Here is a 21531-nt window from a genome sequence, read left to right on the forward strand (position 1 = left end):
CGATGGCATTGGAATTAATAAATTCCAGGAAACGTTGGGTAAGTGTATTGGTACATGAGTAGTTTACCCAGTTAATGGAGGGGTAGATAAAGTCGCCCAGTATGAAAGTGTTAGGTTGGACCCTAATATTATTATCCAGGGTGCTTAGGAACATGGAGTGTGAGTCTTGGGATATGGTTGGGGACGTATAGCAGGCTACAACATGAATTGCTGTCTTACCCAATGTTAGCTCCACCTGAAGTATCTCTGATGCGTTATGTTGGGATACCAGTCTGGAGGTGTGCGCATCCTTTATGAATATGGAAACACCTCCGCCTTTGGAGCTTCGGTCCAAGTTCTGGGGCTGAAAGGCGTGGGCTGAAAGGTGTGGAATGAGCTATAGCCTGGTAGTGCAGGGGGTGCTTTCTGCTGCTTTGAACCAGATCTCTGCTACAGTACAAATGTCGATGTTCTCCATTTTAAGGAGTGCTTTGAGCAAGTGCATTTTGAGATTTAGACTTCTAGCATTGAGCAGCATGACCCTCAGATTGCATTTCTTTGTAGCTGTTATGGTGGTAATTTGGTCTTTGGAACACAGCCTAAAAAAGGCACTAGAGGGATGGCAAGATCCTTGGCCAGTATCTGGAAGCCCAGGGGTGACAGATGCAGGCCATATCTGGCATTGTATCAAGGTTTGCCAGTCATGTCCTCTCAGGCAGACAGATACTGGATCCCCTTGGAATGACACCAGAAATGTAGCCAATTGTTGAAGTCAATCATTTTCTATTTGTACTGTGGTATCTTTTTGGGTGATGGTAGGATGCTGCTCAGGGCTAGGGTCATACCCACCTGGGCTACATAATCTGATTCAGAAAACAATGATTGCAGATTTGTCTTTGAGCAAAACATGACTCTGAATGACTTATTGTATACACTGAAGATTAGCTGAATAAACATCTTGTATTTTTTACAGACTTAGTCTTCTTTATTGCAGAATACCAAATAGTTTATGCAGTTCTCATTCTTTTTCTTTCCTGTTCCATCTTGCATTATACACTGGATAGGATGCACTCTGCAACAAAAGGGTGGCTCATTTTTGCAGTGAACTCTACAAGTAAAACTAGATGTTTCTTGCCTGATGACTACCATACAGTCAGCTATAATTTACCCAGAAACTCCTACATATGTAGCAGTGCAGCTATATAAACACCATAACCATGAGCATTTTTAAACAATTATCTCAGATGTTCTTGCAATTCAGGTGCTCCCTGCCCTGGTTTCCAACTTAAAGTTAGTTGATGTGGCCTTTGGTAATGCTAACCTTCACAGATATGATTCCGTTGTCTCCGATTTCTAAGTATAATTCGATGGACTACCTTGAAATATGAGATTTTTAACCACCCCAAAAAAATCAGAGTTCCCTGGCTACAGTGTTACTTGAATTATTTTCATAGCTATCTTTCCACATTCATTGTCCCCTTCTAGGTTGCAAATCTTGTTGTCTCTATTTTCCCATTATGCACCTTTCTTTTCCCTTCCAGCACCCATCCTCTTCCCCCTCACTATTGTTTTTAGAGCTCCTCTGTGCCACAGTCTTGTATTATTTTAAAAGTTCTCCATTCCTTTTCATGTATATTATGTCACTTAACAGGCTACCCCACCAGTTGGTTTCTTGTGCTTTGATTAACATAAGTAATGTGAAATATTATGAGGTTATTAAGTAGCTTTAAGACTGTTTGCAAACAGCTGAATGAAAACTAGATTAGCTACATAAAATTGTACCACTTCCCTTGTATGCTTTTATCAGCAAGCTCGTCCTGTAAATGTGATACATAATCTCTGCACAGCACCTCACTGACAGCTTGTTACTCTTCTTGCCACTTCAAATCTCACAAAGATATCAAGCACTACTTACAGTGTTGTACTTCACCTTCACATCACTCTGCTCTCAAGGTGAGTAGTTTAACATGTCGCAGACACAATATAAGTTGGTTATGAATGGAAACCCAGTCCAGAAGCATAACAAGGGTTGGGCAAAGGGGATGGCTGCTACTGGTGCAAGCTTTTAGGGCGTGCAGTCTGGAAGTGCACTTCCCGCATTCTTTTCTGTACTGACATTTCTGCACTTCAGCACTTTGCTACAAATAGAAGTAGTCCTGTACTGGTCTTCAACTAAAGAGCTGTTTGTATTTCCAAAGTGGCACCAGCTCAGTTAACAGCAGTTTCTTCACTTTGTCATAGTTTTTGTAGTCAGTCTTTTCCATATTCACAAAAGCTTTTACAGGGAAGAAAGACTCTTTGCCCAGTCTCTTCTGTACAATTTGTCTTGGAGGGCATAGCAGTTAAATGCCACTATATATCTTCAAGGTCATCCTCCTTGGTTATCGTCATCAGTGGCACAACCACTTTTTGTATTGTTATCGCTTTGGCAATGGAAACCATAAATTCAGATGCAGTGGCTGTGGTTTGTAACAACTGAACTGCCACAGTTGTTTTGGCATTTGTTCAGTGGCAGGCATGGACTCCTTAGCGCAACATAAAGGTGGCACCATACTGCATTATAACTGCAGTTCAGAAACAGTAACACAAAATCACTTCATTAGCATAACAGTTGTGCTGCATTGAAAATATTAGCATGAAAAAAGCCATGGCTGCCAGTTTTGTGCTGACTGCACATAGCAAAGTCTTACAGGATAAGTAACAGTGCTTTCTGAAGTATAACAGCAACATAACTGACTACAAGAGCTGTGGTAAAGGGGTATAAGCTATCATCAGGCAGGGACACCGAAAAGGTATCTGTACTTACATGGTGTTGTTCAACAGTATCCTGCATACATGTGGACTGACATTGCTGTTGGTGGTAAAGGCAGAAAGGGCACAGTTGCTGGCTGATCACAGCCCACCTGTGGGAATCCATAATGCTAAGGACTGCTGTGTGGCCATATTCAATGGCAAAATAGACGTAAGTGTGTAAGAAGGCAACTACAATATGGCAGTGGTCCAGCTGACACCCACAGAGAATGGGGCTTCACAATGGGTATGAGTGTCAGACTGCAGATGTGTGCAACTGGAGCACATTGGAGTGTTGCCTGGGGGTCAGAATCCTGTATATTGACAACACAGGCTGCAGGTTGCATCATGAGCTGTATTCATGCTGGCACCATGAACATGCTGTTGGGGTGTGACATGGGCCAACAATGTATAGTAGCCTTGCCATAGTTTGCAGTCAGTTTTAAGAGATTATTGCCACATTTGTTTCTAGGTACTAATCATAGGTGTATGCTCATGTGTATAAGAATTTTAATGGCACCTAAACAGAGACAGAAAATGTTGAAATTCATCCTGGAAGAGATACCTACTGGAAGCCAAAAGAGTTATGTACTATTTGATATTCACATTTTATGCTAATTAGATATCTAGATATTTGGCTGGATGTACCTACATTTAAAGAGCCTTTTTACTGATTTTCAATGATTGCAGGTTGAGAGATATGATGCCCTTCTGTATTATGTTAATTACATAATATCCAATGCACAATATGGCCAGCCTGTGCACTGTAGTGCATTGCCTGTGTGTAGTATTACAAGCATTGGTTTTATTCCATATTTGCTTCATTATGGCTAGGAGGTGTGGGCCACCTGCTGTCTCTTTGCTAGTCCTGTATTATATTTGAGACCCTTTAACCTTGCATGGAGTTCTCCTGCACCTGGTTTCTTCATTGGATCCTCATCCAATTTCTCTTCCACAAATGGCTGCAGTCAGTTTGCTACTCTGATGGTGGCCTTTTGCTGTAGCACAGCCTAGATGGCAAGTGTCTTGCTGCAGGTCTCTGTAGCAAACTACAGTATACCACCAGGGGAATCTAAGCAATGAAAGAAGGTCTTTAACACTCTGAGCACATGCTCAGTGATGCTGTGGGTCTGCACCAGTCTGGTATTGCATGACATTTCAACCATAGTCTTAGGGCTGTGCATAGGTGTCATGAGCCCAGGTCCAGCACTTACCAAGTATCATATGTAATGCATGACAGTGACCACCTTTATGAGTGGACTGAGGTCCTCACACCTGTCAGCATGTTTGTGCAGCCTTGCAGGGATTTACTTATAAATTAGATGTCTCAGTGGTAGATTAGCATGTAAAAAGCACTGGAACAGGTCGCATGTGCCAGATATGGGAATCATGGGAACTGACTGAATGGAACACAGACACATTGTTGTTATACCCTGTGTATTGTACACCACCTGGCAGTTGATGGAGTGGAAGCCTTTGTGGTAGACATACTGGACATCATTTAGAGCAGGTTGTGCTTTAGTGGCAATATGGATGCAGGCCATGGGCTCTAGAACCTCAGGGAAGTGGGCTATTTCCAAAAATGCCTGCATAGTGCTAGTTCTCTGTGGGGACCAAACATGCTCCTCCACATGCTGCAGAATGACATCATGAAATTAGTGTAAGATTTGTGAGGCAGATGCCTGTGAAACTTCTACTGTGTCCCTTGATGACCACTGAAAAGTCCTGTAGCAAAGAGAGTTAATGCTACACAGACATTAGTATCCAATAGAAAAGGCATTCCATTCATCCTGCGCAATTCCATGTGAGGACTGCACAAGTATCGGTCTCGCATTTTCTACATGGTAGTGTCCATCTATGTCCTTGTTAAGTAGGTGATGGTAGGTCAGCTGTGAACAGATCCATCTGTAACACATTGAGTGGCAGCTTGTAGCACTATGGCAAGGGTCTGTGAGTGTGGCCATTAACATGTGCTACTTGGCTAATGCTGATGCTTCTCTTACCGTTTTAAAGTAGTCATCATGTCTGTTCACCAGAAAATCACGGTATACAGATTCACTGCTCATTGTGTATGTTTTTGAGTCATTCCATCACATTGTCTTACCACATTTGCATTCACAATTAGTCTTACTTCCATAATTTCTGTCATTTGCATATCACTTTTTGGTCAGTTGCATATCACTTTTTGGTCAGTTGCATATCACTTTTTGGTCAGTTGCATATGATGCTGACTGAGCTAATTTCCATGTTAGCGCAATCTTTAGACACATTTCTCTGTCATTTCTCTTCGGAGCACTGCCATTCACCACACTTTTTCACGTAGTATGGTGCACTAATTGTTTCTGAAAACCTTCAAAGACATTAGCAACATTATTAGAAAGATAATACACAGACTGAAATGTAAGTCCCATACCAAAATTTTTAGGTCCAATAAAGCTGTTAACCTGGTTAAAAGCAGAGAAAAGAATTTGAAATAGAACAATGTACAGTGTACTGGTAAAAAATTACTGCATAAAAGCATGGTAGTCTAATATGCCTTCAGAAGACAATAGTTCAATAAATAGGTTGGTTCTGGAGCCATGACATTGCATCTCTGCAAAAAAGCAAAGAAACAGCATGCAGTTTAGGAATGCATGGGGAAGGTACAAAGCATGATGGAATATGCCGGAACAAACAGATACAAATCATGATTATATGGCTAATACAGTGGCAGAAATAAGCAGATGACAGATGCACATGATAAAATGAGTGCATTATCTCCTGAAGTATATGAATTTTGTGTGTTATGCTTTGTTGCTTCATTAATAATGTAAATGGTGTTCTTTTCTACTTATAATCTGATTTTTTTTCCATTGCAAATCTTACAAGTTTTTTTTTTATTTATTTAAAGGAAGTTAATTCTGTGTACAGAATTCTGTCTGGTCTCTTGAATATTGGCGACATTGAATTTACAGCCATAACATCGCTACATCACACTGACAAAAGTGAAGTTCCCGATGCCGAAACCTTAGGAAATGGTAACTTGCTATTAGCTGAAATATTTTATAAATTAACTAAAACAAAAATGCTGTCTAAACCATAAATTACAGGGATGAAACCAGGTAGTTTTGTCTATAAAATTTTATTCTCCCACAGCTTGCTTGCCAGGATAAAAATTGGACTTTCATCTGTGACGCCGGTAAATTTATTTATTTATAGGCATTTGTTTACTGGGAAAGTCCACTGGGCCAAGCAGAGCCTATTTTCAGTGGAGGCCCGGGGAGAAAGGCTCCGCATGAAATGCAATAGGATATATAATACATCACAAGGCACACATTTTGACTATATACAGCACAAATGGAGGAAACATTCTTAAAACAGTAGTACATTTAGAATATATACAAATATTTGATACACACTTTAACTACAATGTAGTACAGCTATAGTTATAGCAGTATGGGTGAATATAAAATGCTTAGTCTTCAGATGAGGACTGAGATTTAGAGCTGGGGAAGACATTAAGAGTCTATAGTAGTGATATTGCAGTAGTTATACTATATGAGAGGAAATGAGTGAGAGAATTTAAGAAGGAACATGTAAGAAATTGAGAGTGGTAACAACAGAGGTAGGAAGGGTGGAGTAATATTTATGGAGATCAGGAGAGAAGGTCATTAGTAGTAATAGAAATATGTGAATAACAAGTAAAAAAGGCAAAAATAGTAGGAAGGTGCTAAGATCTAGGTAATGGCCGGAGGAGGCTTAGTGCAGTTACAGATCCATTTGGGGGAAAAGTGTGTGCAAAGGGTGGTTTTGAAGGAGGCAGTACCTTGCACAGTGCAAATGGCTGTGGGAAGGCTGCTCTAGGTATAGCTATTAACTAGGAGTATAGTAGCTGACCAGCAGGTAGTTTAGGTTTCTGAATTTGGAGGAGGTGTTGGTTTTCTGATCTTAGGGGAACCTATTGGGATTATAGTGGGGAGAATAAGGACTTTAGGGCAATCCTGTGGTTTAGTGAGTAATTTGTGTGTGGTAGTTTATTTTTATAGGTTCATAGGTTCATAGGTTCATACTAGGCTATCTGCCCGAGGGCATTTACAAGCCCTTACCCATGTTTTGTTTACATACACCTTTAGTATGGGAACTATACCCATTTATTTGCTGTATTTTGTTGTGCAGTGTGACTGTGGAGTAATCCCTGGGGTATAATCTCTCCTTCATCATCCATTGGTCCATTTCTCTTGAACAAGGCCAGCGAGGCTGCTCCCACATATGCTCTGCCTTTTTATTACAGGGAGAGTCTTTTGGTGATGAATCTATCCCTCTCATGATCCCTATAGCCCAGCATTATCGGGGTTTAAGTCTCCGCCCTTGTTTCTCCCTCCGGCCCTTAGATTTTTGAGGTGAAGCATATTCATCAAATCTGGGTTTGACATGGCGCTTGTATGTTAGGCAAATAGCCTCTGGACCCAGCGGTAGCGACTGAATAGAGCTGGGTTCTTTCAATCGGGCATCAGACGGCATAGGACAGATGTTTGAGACCCTTTTGGTGTTTTTTGAGTGACTTTGTATCTCCTGGGTCTGCTGCAAGTGTCGGGTCGGGGGCATTATCAAAGAATGGGGCATTGATGGTAGGTATTGGGGCAGTATGAGACCAATGGGGAGACTATGACCTCCTTGATCTAGATGAATCCCTTCATGATAAGGTGGGCAATGTAGAAGGTCTTTCCTAACTACTTCGTGGGATACTAATTGTCGAGATGACAGACTACTATCAACCTGGGTCCCCAGGTCCTGATAACTTATTTACCTGTGGTTTGGTGCCTATGTTTAACCTAGGGGGGGAAAGTTTTTTTTTGAAGGTTTGACATTTTTCTTTTTGCCATTGCTTTGCTTAAGGACTGGCAGCAGTTATCCGTATGAAGGTGAGACCCTTCTGATATATGGGTGTCTGTTCTATGGTTTCTTTCTACTATGCACTCTGTCATCATCATCCTCAAACTTTTGTCTGTATAACTGTGTACTGTTGCACTTGGAGAAGAATGGTGCCAAACCCAAGAGTGGGCCACTATGGACTGCCTTTGCTTCTTGTGTGTGGGCATGTGTGCAGCTCTGACCCAGCAACACTGTTAGTTGCCAGTTCTGCTTCCATCTGCGCCAGTATGGGGTAACATTGATGCTCATGTTAATTTCAATGATACCACATTGGGTGATGAGGTTTTCAATGATATTGTTTGTGAGCTGTATGGACTGCCTTTCCCATATCGTATGCTGCTGTGACTGTTCATTCAAACATTTGGTGACTGTTGGTATGTTAATCTAGCTTTTGACAAAGCCAAACTGATGGGATCAAAGTCTGCAAATTCATGGGATGGATCCAAAGTCTGCCCTTTATGTCCCTCTCCTTATTTGCAGATTAAAGTAATGTCCGGCTAATGGCTTTACCAGGTCAGGAGTGGGGTGGGTACGCCTTTGGGATTTGCAGGGCACCGCCACTGTGATGGTGCGTCAGTTGCAGAGTGCGTCGTGATTAAAAGTGCAGCTGAGCTGTGTAAGACTAGCAGTTAGAACCAGATTTCACAGTTTCATATTTGTTTACCGGGTAGCGTTTTACTGGGCCAGGAGTGCATTTTCAGCGGAGACATGAGGAGAAGATCTCCACAGTTATTGACAATAGTTGATAGTAGAGAAGTTAAACAAAGTAGTAGATTATTAAATACATAGTTCATACAAAAGTGTCTTACAATTAAGCAATAACCCATGCCCGGGTGTGGGTAATGCTGGATTTACCCATGGTTGGTGTGGTTTGGTCACAAGGACGAAGCCCGAGTGGCCAAACAAAGACAACCGTGCGTAAATCCAGCATTACCCACACCCAGAAGTATGTTATTGCTATTAAACAATGACATTATTTAAGAAAAAAAATACTTATTTTCCTTAAATAATGGCATTGTATAATGCCTCTGTGCTGCCCTTCCGCAGCTGTCTGGTATTCTGCGGCAGTTCTGATGTACTGCGCATGCGTATGCTTAAACAGTACATCAGAGCTGTGGGTGGAAGTAACTTAGAAAGCAAGATCTCAGTTGCTTTTTACAAAGTGTCTCGCTATGTTAAAGGAGTTTAACATAGCGAGACAGCTTTAAAAAAAGCAATGGAGAATCTCCTTTGCTTTTTTTAATGCTGTCTTGCTATGTTAAACCCATTTAACATAGTGAGACAGCTTTAAAGAAAGCAACGGAGAAAGGAAGATCTCCGTTACTTTTTTTTAAAGCTGTCTCACTATGTTAAACTCCTTTAACATAGCAAGACAGTTTCTAAAAAGCAACGGAGATCTTGTGTTCTCCGTTGCTGTAAAAAAAAAAAAAGACTTATACTGATGGAAAAAGTCTAGGCGACCGGACCTTTTTCAATTAGTATAAGTCTGATTTACAACGTGCACTCTGACCAATCAGTGTGCATGTTTTGGAATATTAATGGGCGGTCATTGTATAATAAGATGTTTCAGCACAGTGGAGAAGTTAAAGCAGAAAATTATTATATACATAGTTCATACAAATATGTTTTGGAATGACATGTTTCAGCATAACAATAACTGCACAATATAACATTGTACTTTTTATAGGGTAGGAAAAGGAGAAACGGTAGCTAGATGCTAACTTAGGAGAATATGGATGATGTAAAATGTGACGGTTGAAATATAATTAAAGTAACAGACATAGGCTGGGTGAAATTAGCCTGGTGCTGTGCAGGGGCATAGCCAGTGATCAGTGAAATACTCTTTTAGGAGTAGTTTGAATTTGTGGCTGTCAGAGTTTTGTAGGCTGTATTAGGGTATAGAGTTCCTGGTTTTGGATATTTTATTGGAGAATAGAGAGTCCCCATAGTAGTTGTGGGACTTGGCTACCTTTAGCAGTAGTTTGTCAGATGTCAACTGGAGACAATTGAGATAGTGGGGAATCTGAGCCAGTTTAATGTTTTTAGAGGTATGCAGTGGTGGGCGGAATGGTGATTGTCTCTTGCAAATTTAACTGTCTTGTTGTAGCATATTTCTAGTTTAATTCTGAGGGAGGAATGGAGGTTAGTTAATAGTGGGGCACCAGAGATCAGAGAAAGAAGTCGAAGCAAGTATTTGTTTTGTGGTGAGGGAAGAGGATATGTTTATATCTTTAGAGTAGTTCCAGTTTTTTGTGAGTCTTGCCGATGTTATTTTGTAAGTGTAGGTCAAATTTTAGGTTTTCATCAATTGTATAATACCTAACAGTTTGGTTTGGGTGACTAATTCAATTTTAGTGTTGTTTAGAAAGAATATGTGAAACTGATGCTTGTTAATGGGAGTGTTTTTCTTGGATATTATGAGCTTGGTTTTATTTGGATTTAAAGATCGGTGGTTACTGTGGAGCCAGGTCTCTATGGTAGTAAATGCAGATTGAGTAATTTGCTGTCGTTAAGTTGAGTTTTCAGAAAAGCAGATTATATTAGAGTCATCTGCATACTGAACAAGAGACCCTTGTTGGAATTATAGGTGGAGGTTGTTGACAAAAATATTAAACAGTTTGGGTCCTAATATGGAGCATTGGGGGTTATGAATATTAGACGATATAGACTGTTGCCATTTTAAAGCATGTTCCCTATCAGATAGGTGGCTTTTGAAGCAGTCTTAAGATGGCGTAGATAGTCCAATGTTAGAAAGTTGGGAAAGGAGGAGTGTGTGAGAGATAGTATCAAAAGCTTTAGACAAATCCAGGAGTAAAGTGGAGACAAACTTCCGTGAGTCACAGGCTTTATTAACTAGGTCAATAAATGATATTAGTGCAGTTAAAGTACTATGGCCAAGTCTGAAACCATGCTGAGTTTCAGCAAGGATTTGATTTTTGAGAAGGAATTGTAGCAGTTGGGTATGTACACATTTTTCTATGAGTTTGGAGATGGAGATAGAATAGCTATAGGGCGGAAGTTGCAAATATATGTTGTCTTACCCCCTTTGTGGATAGGTAGTATGTTTGCTTTTTTCCAGAGGTTGGGGATGTAGGATTCTTGGATGGATCTATTTATGAGAATGATAATGGGGTAAGCATAGCATCTGCAACAATTTTTAGGGATTTTAGGTATTCTATGATTATGCCTTCTGCTGCGTTTGAGCTGGGCTTTAGTTTCAGAAGAAGTTTTTTTTTTTTTTCTATGGATGTTGTAGGGACAGTATAAAGTTTGAATTCTGACAAGGAATTGGGTTTAGCCAAGTTTGTATTGGTGGATGAGGGGGTATGGGTATAGAGAGTAGTTTGGCTTAATGTGTTTGTAGTAGAGATAGGAGGCTGGGTCTGTGTTTGCAAATAGAGAGGAGTATTACTTGGGAGGTAAGTTGTGGTGAGAAGTTGAGAGAATGTGGCTCTGATATTAGCAAAGTGAGCTGGAGCCTAGCTAGGGCAAAAGGAGTGGACAGAACCAGAGATTGCAGGTTGAGCCAAGGCTACAATCTCAGAGAAAATCTATTAGTAAGTAGTACCTGCAGTGCTCATACACTATTTTATGGGTGTTAGCTGGCACGGAATGTGAGTAAAGTAAATAATAAATGAGTGGCTTTAGGACTGGAATTCAACCACTAGAGGACTGGCCATGAAAAGTAAGACAGAGCCTCAAATGATAGGTGTTGTTCACAGAGCAGATGCTTGATACACTTATCAGTTTGGCAATGATTTGAAGTGAAATTATGTAAATCACAAAATGAACTAAATGTAGGTATAATAATAGATGTTTAACATTAAATAAATAACTGTAGTCTGTCCTTAAATGGGAGAATGAGAAAAATGAGACTGAGTCTTAATTGTCTGTCTGTGGAATTACTATTGTTCTTTGTGTTTCACTGCTGCAGTCCTAACCATTGGGTTATCCATGCAGTGGTAGCCCTCAGTCCGTCTGAATACCAGAGTTAAGGTTTTGTACATCGGCTACTGTCGCTTGCTGGCTGACGTCAGGTCGTTCAAGCTATAAAGGAGAGCAGGCAATGCCATTACCTCAGTCTTTCTTGCCGTGGAGCCTGTAGCAGAAACAATTCGCAACAGTGCCGGTTGGCTGTTTCCAGATTTCGAACTTCAGCTGAAAATATCTAAAGCTGAGTACCCCATTGGGGATCCTTCCATTTTCTTACACTAACCAATGTCCGAAAAAGTCAATAATTGTCTCGCCTGTGGAAAGCAAATACCACATCAAGACTTCCATTCTTACTGTGTCACTTGCTTAGGCCCAGATCACAACATACCCCACTGTCAGTTCTGTGCCCTCTTTAACACTAGAACTATTCATCGTAGAGCTCTGTTTGTAGCCACTTATTTTCATCTTCCATCTCCAATTACCGATATGGTGTCCCTCAGTCAGCAAACCACAGATGATCTGAAAAAACGTAAAGATAAGGATAGAGACAGACTGCATAAGACCAAGCCTTCCGATGACACCACCACTAAAAGGGTCATCAGTTCTTCGGAATTCAGTGAGGTGCTTTCGCAGCCCCTGATGTCCGACTCGATTACTTCACAGGCCTCTACTGAGACCCTTTAGGAGTCCTGTATGCCGCAAATAACTGCATCGTCTAATGAGCCTTCTGCTGTCTCTGCCTCGGTTGGGTCTAGAGCTGCTATGCAGGCACTGGCTTCCAAAGATACTGCTCACACTTCTGAATTCAGTTCAAGGCCTTCACCCTCTCTTCCGAGTAACACACCAACAGCACCAAAGGATACTCTTCAGGTCAGATTTAGAGCTACTCCAAAGAAAACAGCAAAAAGTCTCCATTCCACTACTCCTCTCCCTCCTCAAACTAGAATCCTTAAAATGGCGGAGGATCTCATTACTTTCATCTGGGCTAATCAGGCCACACCAGGCAAAGGAGAAGGGAACCTTCTCTAGACATCTAATCAGATTTAGACTAAGAGGGATCTGACTCCTCTGTTTTTGAAGAGGAAAATCCTGTTACTGCCTATAAAGACTCAGATGCAGAAGAATCTGTAACTTCTGCATCACCTCAGAGGACTTTTTCTTTGGGGAAACCCTCCACACCCTCAGGGAACACTTCCAATGAGAATCAATGGATTCCCTCAATCCAAGAAAAGACGAAGAGAGTTTCTGGACCTATCCCAGCACAGGCCTCTGGCCATCCCACCCATCTTGGAGGTGGTAGATGATGTTTACCAAGAACCCAGCCTTACCCCTGACATCCTTCCACCTGCCCCCAAAAAACCTGACAGACACTACAGGGTACCTGACTCTCATAAATTCCTCTACAGAAATCCTATAGCAGATCCAGAGGTGATTACTCAGGGACCTAAGTAAGTTAAGGCTACCTCTGCAAAGAATTCTACTCCCTCAGACAAAGAATCCAGGGTCCTGGGCAGATGGGGTAAAAAGTATATACCTCTGCAACTTTAACTATAAGGGCTCTCAACTGTCAGTTCCATATGTTAAAATATCAACAGCGCACTTTGGAACTTTTGAAATAGCACATTTCTGCTTTTCCATATTTTGTCAACAATAAAGAGATAGCAGAATTACTGCACTTTTCATCTCAGGTGGAAAAGCACTCCTTGCACTGTGGATATGATGCCCTAGAAGCTTCTAGCAGGGCAGCTGTGACAGGATCTGTTATCACAAGACATGCATGGCTGAAGGAACAACCTCTCCCTGATCATGTCAAAGCTAAAATCATGGATGCACCTCTTGACAAAGACTGCTTGTTCAGACAGAAAACTGAAGAGGTACTTAAAAATATGGAAGGCAAAGCAAAACTGATGCAGACTGTTAAAGATTTTCTTCAAGTACAATCTCCTAGGTTCAGCAGAAATTTTCCCTCTAAACACTGGTCCTTTCCTACATCAAACAGACAGGCACAAGGCAAAACCCATAGGGACAGATCCACCAGGACTAAAACCCAGGGCCAGCAAAGAATAAAACAGTGCCCCCCCCCCCTCGAACAGTAGAGCAGGGAGTTCAAAAGCAACCCTGCATGGAAAAAACTCTCAAAGAATACCTTTCCCATCTCTGCCTGCCTCCACCACACCAAAAGCTAGGAGGAAGGCTATCTCTATGCAGAGAAAATTGGAACTCTATAACAAAAGATCAATGGGTCTTAAAAATCATTGGTCAGGGGTACAAATTCAATTTCCAAGAACTACCACCTCCAAGAGGGTACCCAGACCTACCTCCAAACCAGTGAGCAAAAGCACTAAAACAAGTGCAAAACCTAATATCCCTAGGGGCAGTAGAACCTGCACCTCCAGAATAAGCTGCAAAAGGATTCTATTCCAGATGATTCCTTGTTCCCAGGAAAGAGGGGACTTGGCGTCCCATCCTGGACCTATCCTTTCTCAATACCTTCCTGGTAATCCCAAAATTCAAAGTGCTTACCTTACAACCAATGCTGCCAAACAAACTTAGATGGTCACCTTAGACCTAAAGAATGCTTACCTGCACATCCCAATAAGGGAATCGTGCAGAAAATTCCTGCGCTTCATAGACTTTCAGTTCTCTGCTTTGCCCTTTGGCTCATCTGCTGCTCCCGGGGTATTCACCAAATGTCTAGCTCCTGCCATTCCCTTTTGCAAGCAAAACAATGTACAGATTTACTCTTACCTGAACGACTGTCTCATCCAGGCAGACTGCAAGGAACTGCTCCTGCGGCATCTCTCATTTGTAAAAACCCTACTCACCTCTCTGGGGTTCACTATCAATGAAAGGAAATCAAAATAGACAGCTACCAGGAAAAGCATATTTATGGGAGCCTTACTGGACACAGAACAGCAAATGGTCTTTCTGTCCCCAGAAAAACAAAGTTTCCTATCAAAATACTTCACTACTCTGGCCTCCCAAACACATCTTTTTGCAAAGAAGTTCCTACAAGCTCTAGGGTACATAGCCTCATGTGTTCTCCTGGTACCTCTGGCCAGATTACACATGAGGAAAATTCAGTGGTTCCTAAAGAACCTATGGTGTCAACATTCACAACCTCTGGACACCTCCCTGCCTGTGATCCCTTGCATAAAATCTGAATTCCTCTAGTGGGCCCAGGCCTGTGCTCTGAACAAGGGACTTCCATTCACCCTCTGTCCATCAGACCAGACCATAACTACAGATGCTTTGGACATAGCCTGGGGTGCCCCCCTAGAAGGCAGATGCAACCAAGGTCTCTGGGACGCATAAATACTAACCTTGACATCAACCAAAAGGAAATGATAGCAGTGCAAAATGCTCTGGCATCTTTCAAACCCAACCTCAAGCCAGGGGTTCTTCTCATAAAAACAGACAACACCACAGTCATGTGGTACATCAACAAACAGGGACGGACTCGATCTTACCCTCTGTGCAGACTAGCCATTAACCTGTGGCTAGCAGCCTCATCCATGGGACTACATCTTATAGCCCAATACCTGCTGGGCATCAACAACACCCTGGCAGACCACCTAAGCAGAAACCTGCTGGATCAACATGAATGGCCAATCCACAGAGACATTTTTCTGCAAATTATCCACACATGGGGGACCCCCCAGGTTGACCTCTTTGCCTCTCATTTAAATCATGAAGTACAGAAATTCTGCACCAGAGAGTACCATCACCTGGCCTGGAAGGTCGATGCCCTGACCTTCCGTTAGAATACCCACTTTGTCTATGCATTCCCACCTCTACCTCTCATTCCAAAAGTAATTATTAAGATAAGGGAGGAAAAACCAAGAGCAATAATCATTGCCCCAGATTGGCCCAGACAGCATTGGTACCCACTGCTTCACAGCCTATCCCACTAGCCCCCCTGGCAGCTACCTCTGATACTTACCTGCTATCCCGGGGTGGGGGGAAAATACTGCACCCAGACCTTCAGACACTCAAGCGCTCAGCATGGCTTATTCTACCAAAACCAACAAGGAATCTATGCTAAGCAAGCAAGTCCTTGACATCATCACAGAAGCCAGAAGGCCCAGCACCAGAAAATCTTACACTGGAAAATGGAAAAGATTCTGCTCCTGGAGCCAGTCCAGGGGGGCAGACATACATTTGCCCTCCATTCCTCTTATTCTAGATTATCTTGCTGAGCTTCTTAATAAGGGTCTCTCCTTCTCCTCCATAAAGATCCAATGTGTCTGCCATCTTGGCACACTGTGATACAGAACAGCCACTGTTCTCCACCCTCTTATTAAACAATTCCTTAGAGGAGCCTCTAATATCAGGCCTCCCAGAATACACCCCACCCTAGCCTGGGACCTGAACTATGTTTTAGAAAAGCTTACTCTGCCTCCCTTTAAGCCTGCAGCATCCTCAGAAATAAAGTACCTCTCTTGGAAGACTGCATTTCTCCTGGCTATTACTTCAGCCAGGAGAGTGTCAGAGCTTCAAGCCTTAATGGCCATTGAGCCATTTATCATCTTCCATGCAGACAGGGTCTCCCTGAGAACCAGTCCCTACTTCATGCCACAGGTGGTTTCGGATGTTACCCTCAACCAGGCCATCCACCTGCCCACCTTCTTCCCTAACCCTCAAAACAAGGGGGGAAGGATACTGCATTTTTTGGATGTGCACAGGCAACTCAGATTTTATCTGGATTGTACAAAGACATTCAGGAAAAATGACCAGCTCTTGGGTAGCTTTAAAACAAGGACACAGGGGAAACCAATATCCAAACAGACCATTTCCAGATGGATAGCACACTGCATCCAATTTTGCTACTCCTTGCATGGAAAACCACTCCCTAGAACCATCAGAACACATTCCACTAGGGCAACCTCTAATTCCACAGCATTCCTTAGAGGGGTACCCGCCAAGGACATCCTGGAAGCTGCCACATGGACTTCAGTCCACACCTTCACCAAACATTACCATCCACGCCTTCACCAAACATTACCATCTGAACCTATTCTCAAAAGCTAGGGCTGGGTTGTCCATTGCAGGGCATGCTCACCCAATCTTAAGTTTCTATTAACCTTTCACCCTTCTCCTCAGCTTTGGGAATCTTCCCAATGGTTAGGACTGCAGCAGTGAAACATGAAGAACATAGTACAATTGTGTACACTTACCATAAATGTTGATGTTTGAGTGTGTATACTGCTGCAGTCATGCTTTCCCTCCCTCCTTCCCCCAGATATCTGCTTTCCTTATAGAGACACATATTTATTTGTGGGGTCTCTGACCCCAAGACTACTAATAATTATCAAAATTGGACTTCTTTGGTTGGTTAAGGCAAGAAAAACTGAGGTAATGGTGTCGCCTGCTCTCCTTTATAGCTCGGATAAACTGACGTCAGCCAGCAAGCGACAGCAGCCGACCCACAAAACCTTGACTCTGGTATTCGGACTGACTGAGGGCTACCACAGCATGGATAACCCAATGGTTAAGGACTGCAGCAGTGACTACACTCAGACATCTAAATTTATGGTTAGTGTACACAACTGTACTATTTTCACTCATATATTGCCCACACCTGCATCTAGCAGTCATTCAGCAAATAAAATGGAATGATGTTAGTGAGCCAAACCTAGTGGTTAAACTGGAACACAACAGAGAATGGGCATATGAGAGAAGAAATACTGGTGTCATTGTTTTAGGATATCAACCTGCAGCAAGGTAGGAGGTGAGGTCAAAGTGCTAGGCAGTGTCTGCAGTGTAGACTCCTAAGGGAAAAGCAGCAAAAAAGAAAGAAACAATCGTACCAAAGCAACTATTTTTACACATACCTTTCCCTTCTTAATGTTGGCTGATAAGTTGTTCTGTGATTAGTTTTCTGCTAAACAGACAGACTACTAGTGTTTATTTTTTATTTAATTTTTTGGTCCCTATGAGGCAGACCACTAGCTGACAGTGGTGCCTATCCTCAACCTAGAACACTGGAAGTCACTCCTGAAGCCCATATCCCTGGTATCAAAACCAGGACTGCCATCCTTGTGTCTAATCCCTCCCTGCCAAGTTAGGCAAGATGGTAAAATATCACTGCTTTTCCTAGCCCCTAGTAAGCTCCTTAAGTCCCAGTCTTGCTGGTCAAACACAGGTCACCTGGGCTGCAGTCAGGTCTCCCTCCCACTGGACCAGGGAGCCGAATTACCTGTGTTTGTTCTGTTACCTCCAGCTGATATTCTGAGGATGTCATAGACTAAGTATATTATGGGGGTTATCATAGTATATCACTGGGTACATTGCAACAGTCAGCAGTGTTCATACTATCTGTACTGCACCTATTCTGTCATGCATGTAAAAACTTCCAGTGTTGGGATATGTCAACAGTTACTGCATAAAGTGCATTTAAGAGGTTATTTCTTTTAAGAAATGTTTGGTTTTATAGCAGTTCAGACAACTGATTTGATAATGGAAGATGATTTCTGGTTATTAAACTTGCCATGTAAAGGAAATATTAACATTTGACATTTTATTTTCAGGACTTTCAGGCTCTATAGTAGCTCAGACAAATGATCTGGTAACAGATAATGAATTCAGGTTCTTAACCTTTCCCTGTAAATAAAATGTTTAAGGAATGTTTTATCATGAAAATATCCAGATGAATTTACTAAACATATTTACGATGCTTGTTTTTAGCTGCAAGCCTTCTCTGTATTGGAGCAGACGAACTTGAAGAAGCCCTTACCTCTCAGTGTGTCGTGACAAGAGGAGAAACTATAATCCGTACAAACACTGTAGACAAAGCAACTGATGTGAGAGATGCTATGTCCAAAGCACTTTACGGCCGCCTGTTTAGCTGGATTGTAAATCGCATCAATACACTTTTACAGCCAGACAAAAATATATGGTGAGTCAGATGCAGCTTTTTGTGTCATTGCACACTAAATTATTATGTTCTGACGATTTAATGGTGTGTGATGTTTCTCTTAATCTCATTTAATTGCTGATTTTTCTTCATAGTGACTCATTTCTTTGCAGTGCATACTGTTATAAAAAGGTTGACAGTGCAGCCCATCTTATTTGATTCTGCTGAATCAGAAAAAACTTGAAATGACCCAGCTAAATAAATGCAGATGCAGATGCAAGTTCAAATGCACATATGTACTCAATCTCTGTCTCATGTTCACATACGCATATATGTAAATTTTATATATAAACACACACACACACACACACACACACACACACACACACACACACACACACACACACACACACACACTTGATTAGCTTTTGCAGACTGGATAAGTGAATTGAAATGCTGCTTCCTGCTGTTGGTTTCTGGGATGGCTAAACGGTTTTCTTTAATTTATGCAGTGTACAGAGGGAATGTGTACCTTACTGCATAAAGCAGTGGGCTGTTTTGTCAGACATGTCCTTAAGTAAGAACAAGTAAAAGACTGAAGACTGAACACATGAGGAACTATTATGTTTACTCCAAGATGTGAAAACATGCTGCATATGCCATGTAAAGGTATGGGGGGAGGGGGGGCTTAGCCAGCCAGTACTTTGCCCAATGTACTAATCTTAGGAGACTCATTTGTGAGGCACACTGATGTCCCATTCACTAGGTTGAACAAGAAGGTGACAGTCAGTTGTCTATCAGGTGCCAGGATCTGCCACGTAACACATGTACTCAGGTCACTCCACCTGGGATTCCGGGTACTGCCTAAGGCTCTTGCCACCCCATAGTGCCTTTTTTAGGCAGTGTTCCAAAGCCCAAAATTCCACCATAACAGCTGCAAACAAATGGAGTCTGAGGGTCATGCTGCTCAGTGCTAGAAGTCTAAATCTCAAGATGCACTTGCTCGAAGCTCTCCTCAAAATTGAGAATGTCGACATCTGTGCTGTAATGGAGACCTGGTTTAAAGAGGCAGAAAGCAACCCTGCGCCCCCAGGCTTCAACTCATTCCACACCTTTTGGCCCCAGAATATAGCCAGAAGCTCCAAAGGTGGTGGTGTCTCCATATTCGTAAAGGATACACACACCACTAGACTGGTAGCCCAGAACAATGCATCCGAGATACTTCAGGTGCAACTAACACTGGGTAAGATGGCAATACAAGTCATAACCTGCTACAGAACCCCAAACATGTCCCTTGACTCTCACTCCAAGTTCCTAAGCACCCTGGAATCTATCAAGGTCTGACCCAACACTCTCATACTGGGTGATTTCAACTACCCTTCCATCAACTGAGAAAACTATTCGAGTACCAATGTATAGTCCAAACGCTTTCTGGAATTTATCACTTCCAGTGCCCTGGACCAACTCATTCTGACCCCCACTAGAGGAAGCAACATCCTCCACCAGGTTATCACCAACATGGGAGACCATTGCTCCACACCTATAGTCAATTCCTCCTTGGTTAAATCTGACCACCAACTGATCACCATGGAAATCTCCATCTCACCTACACCCCCTGCTAAGGTGACCACCCTGAAAAACTTCTCTACAGCTGACTTTGGGCTCCTAAAAACAGAGGTGGCTAACTTCTTGGCACCCATGTCAATGGAAAATAGCTACATGACTGCCGAATCATACACCAATTCACTGTACAAGCATGTATACAAATGCATGGACCTTGCCATACCAAATAGAACTAAGACGCTCTACTCCAAAAAAAAGAAAGCTAATCTGGAGGTCCCCAGTCATCAATAAACTCTACAACAAAAGGAAGAAACTGCTGCAGAAAAAAATGAAGTCACAGGACTGGAAAACCTGCCTTATCAGTCTCTACCAAAAGCTGAGATCCGTTATCAAATCCTCTAAAACCAGCTATGAAGGCAGAATTGTGGCTGACAACCACAAAGCCTTCTATAGCTATATCAAAAACCTCAAAGGCAATACCCAAATTTGCTCTGAGTTATTGCGCAATGACACCTCCTATACTGAGCCAATAGATATAGCCAACATAGCGACCAACAGATTCAGAGCCAACTTTACCCCACTCTCCCCCTCCAAGGGCCCTATCACAATACCAGCAGAAAGCCTGGTACCCACCATTTCTGCAGCACAGATAAAAGCTGCATTGTCCAAAGCCAAGAATACAGCATCCATGGGACCTGATAATATCCCTGGCTGCATCCTACATGAGCTACAAAAAAAGTGGCACCACATCTGTGTGCCCTGTTCAATCCAGTCTTACCTCAGGCTATGTCCCTAATGGATAGTGCACTGCTACAGTCATCCTACTATATAAAGGGGGAGAAACTACAGACCCTGGGAACTATCTCCCCATTAGCCTGACGAGTCTGGTACACAAAGCTATGGAGTGCATCATCATGGACCTGCTTAACAAAGATATAGGCAATTTCCAAACTCCTGACCCACACAGTTTGGCTTTGTCAAGGGGAGATCCTGCCTGCTGAACCTGGTTGACTTCTTTGAGGCAGCCACCAAGGCTGTGGATGAGAGTACGGTAGTGCATACAGCCTACCTTGACCTGGCCAAGGCCTTTGATACCTTTCCCCAATCAGGTATCATTGATAAATTCACCAAACTAGGCATCAATCCTTGCATCACTAGGTGGGTTGCAAATTGGCTCAAAGACAGGACCAAAGTGAAAGTTGTGGATTCCAGCTCAGACTGTTGACCAGTCATGTGTGGAGTCCAACAGGGCTCGGTCCTGGGCTCTATCCTTTTTATCATCTACTTCTCAGAAGTCCAGGCCAACACAGAAGGTCTTTGGCTGACCAAGTTTGCTGATGACTACAAGCTAGGAGTCATTATCAACTCCCCAAGTGATGCAGACATCCTACAAAAGGGCCTCTCTGAGACCAATGACTGGTATTGGAACCATGGCCTGAAGCTTAATGCCAAAAAATGCGTTATCATCCCCTTTGGAAAAACTCAGTTGTGTTGATGGG

General features: G+C 42.4%; 1 protein-coding gene across 1 annotated transcript in view; it reads left to right on the forward strand.

Annotated features, from left to right (window-relative positions):
- MYO3B (myosin IIIB) overlaps positions 1–21531 on the forward strand; it is a 2630788-nt gene that overhangs the window by 521574 nt on the left and 2087683 nt on the right. Inside the window, exons 10-11 of the mRNA XM_044075508.1 lie at positions 5660–5786; positions 18301–18511. Coding sequence (XP_043931443.1) covers positions 5660–5786; positions 18301–18511 — 338 coding nt within the window. The remainder of the gene's footprint in view (positions 1–5659; positions 5787–18300; positions 18512–21531) is intronic.

The sequence above is a fragment of the Protopterus annectens genome, chromosome 6.part1 (assembly GCF_019279795.1).
Source record: "Protopterus annectens isolate FY-2018-M chromosome 6.part1, PAN1.0, whole genome shotgun sequence".
In the NCBI taxonomy this organism is placed as follows: domain Eukaryota; kingdom Metazoa; phylum Chordata; order Ceratodontiformes; family Protopteridae; genus Protopterus; species Protopterus annectens.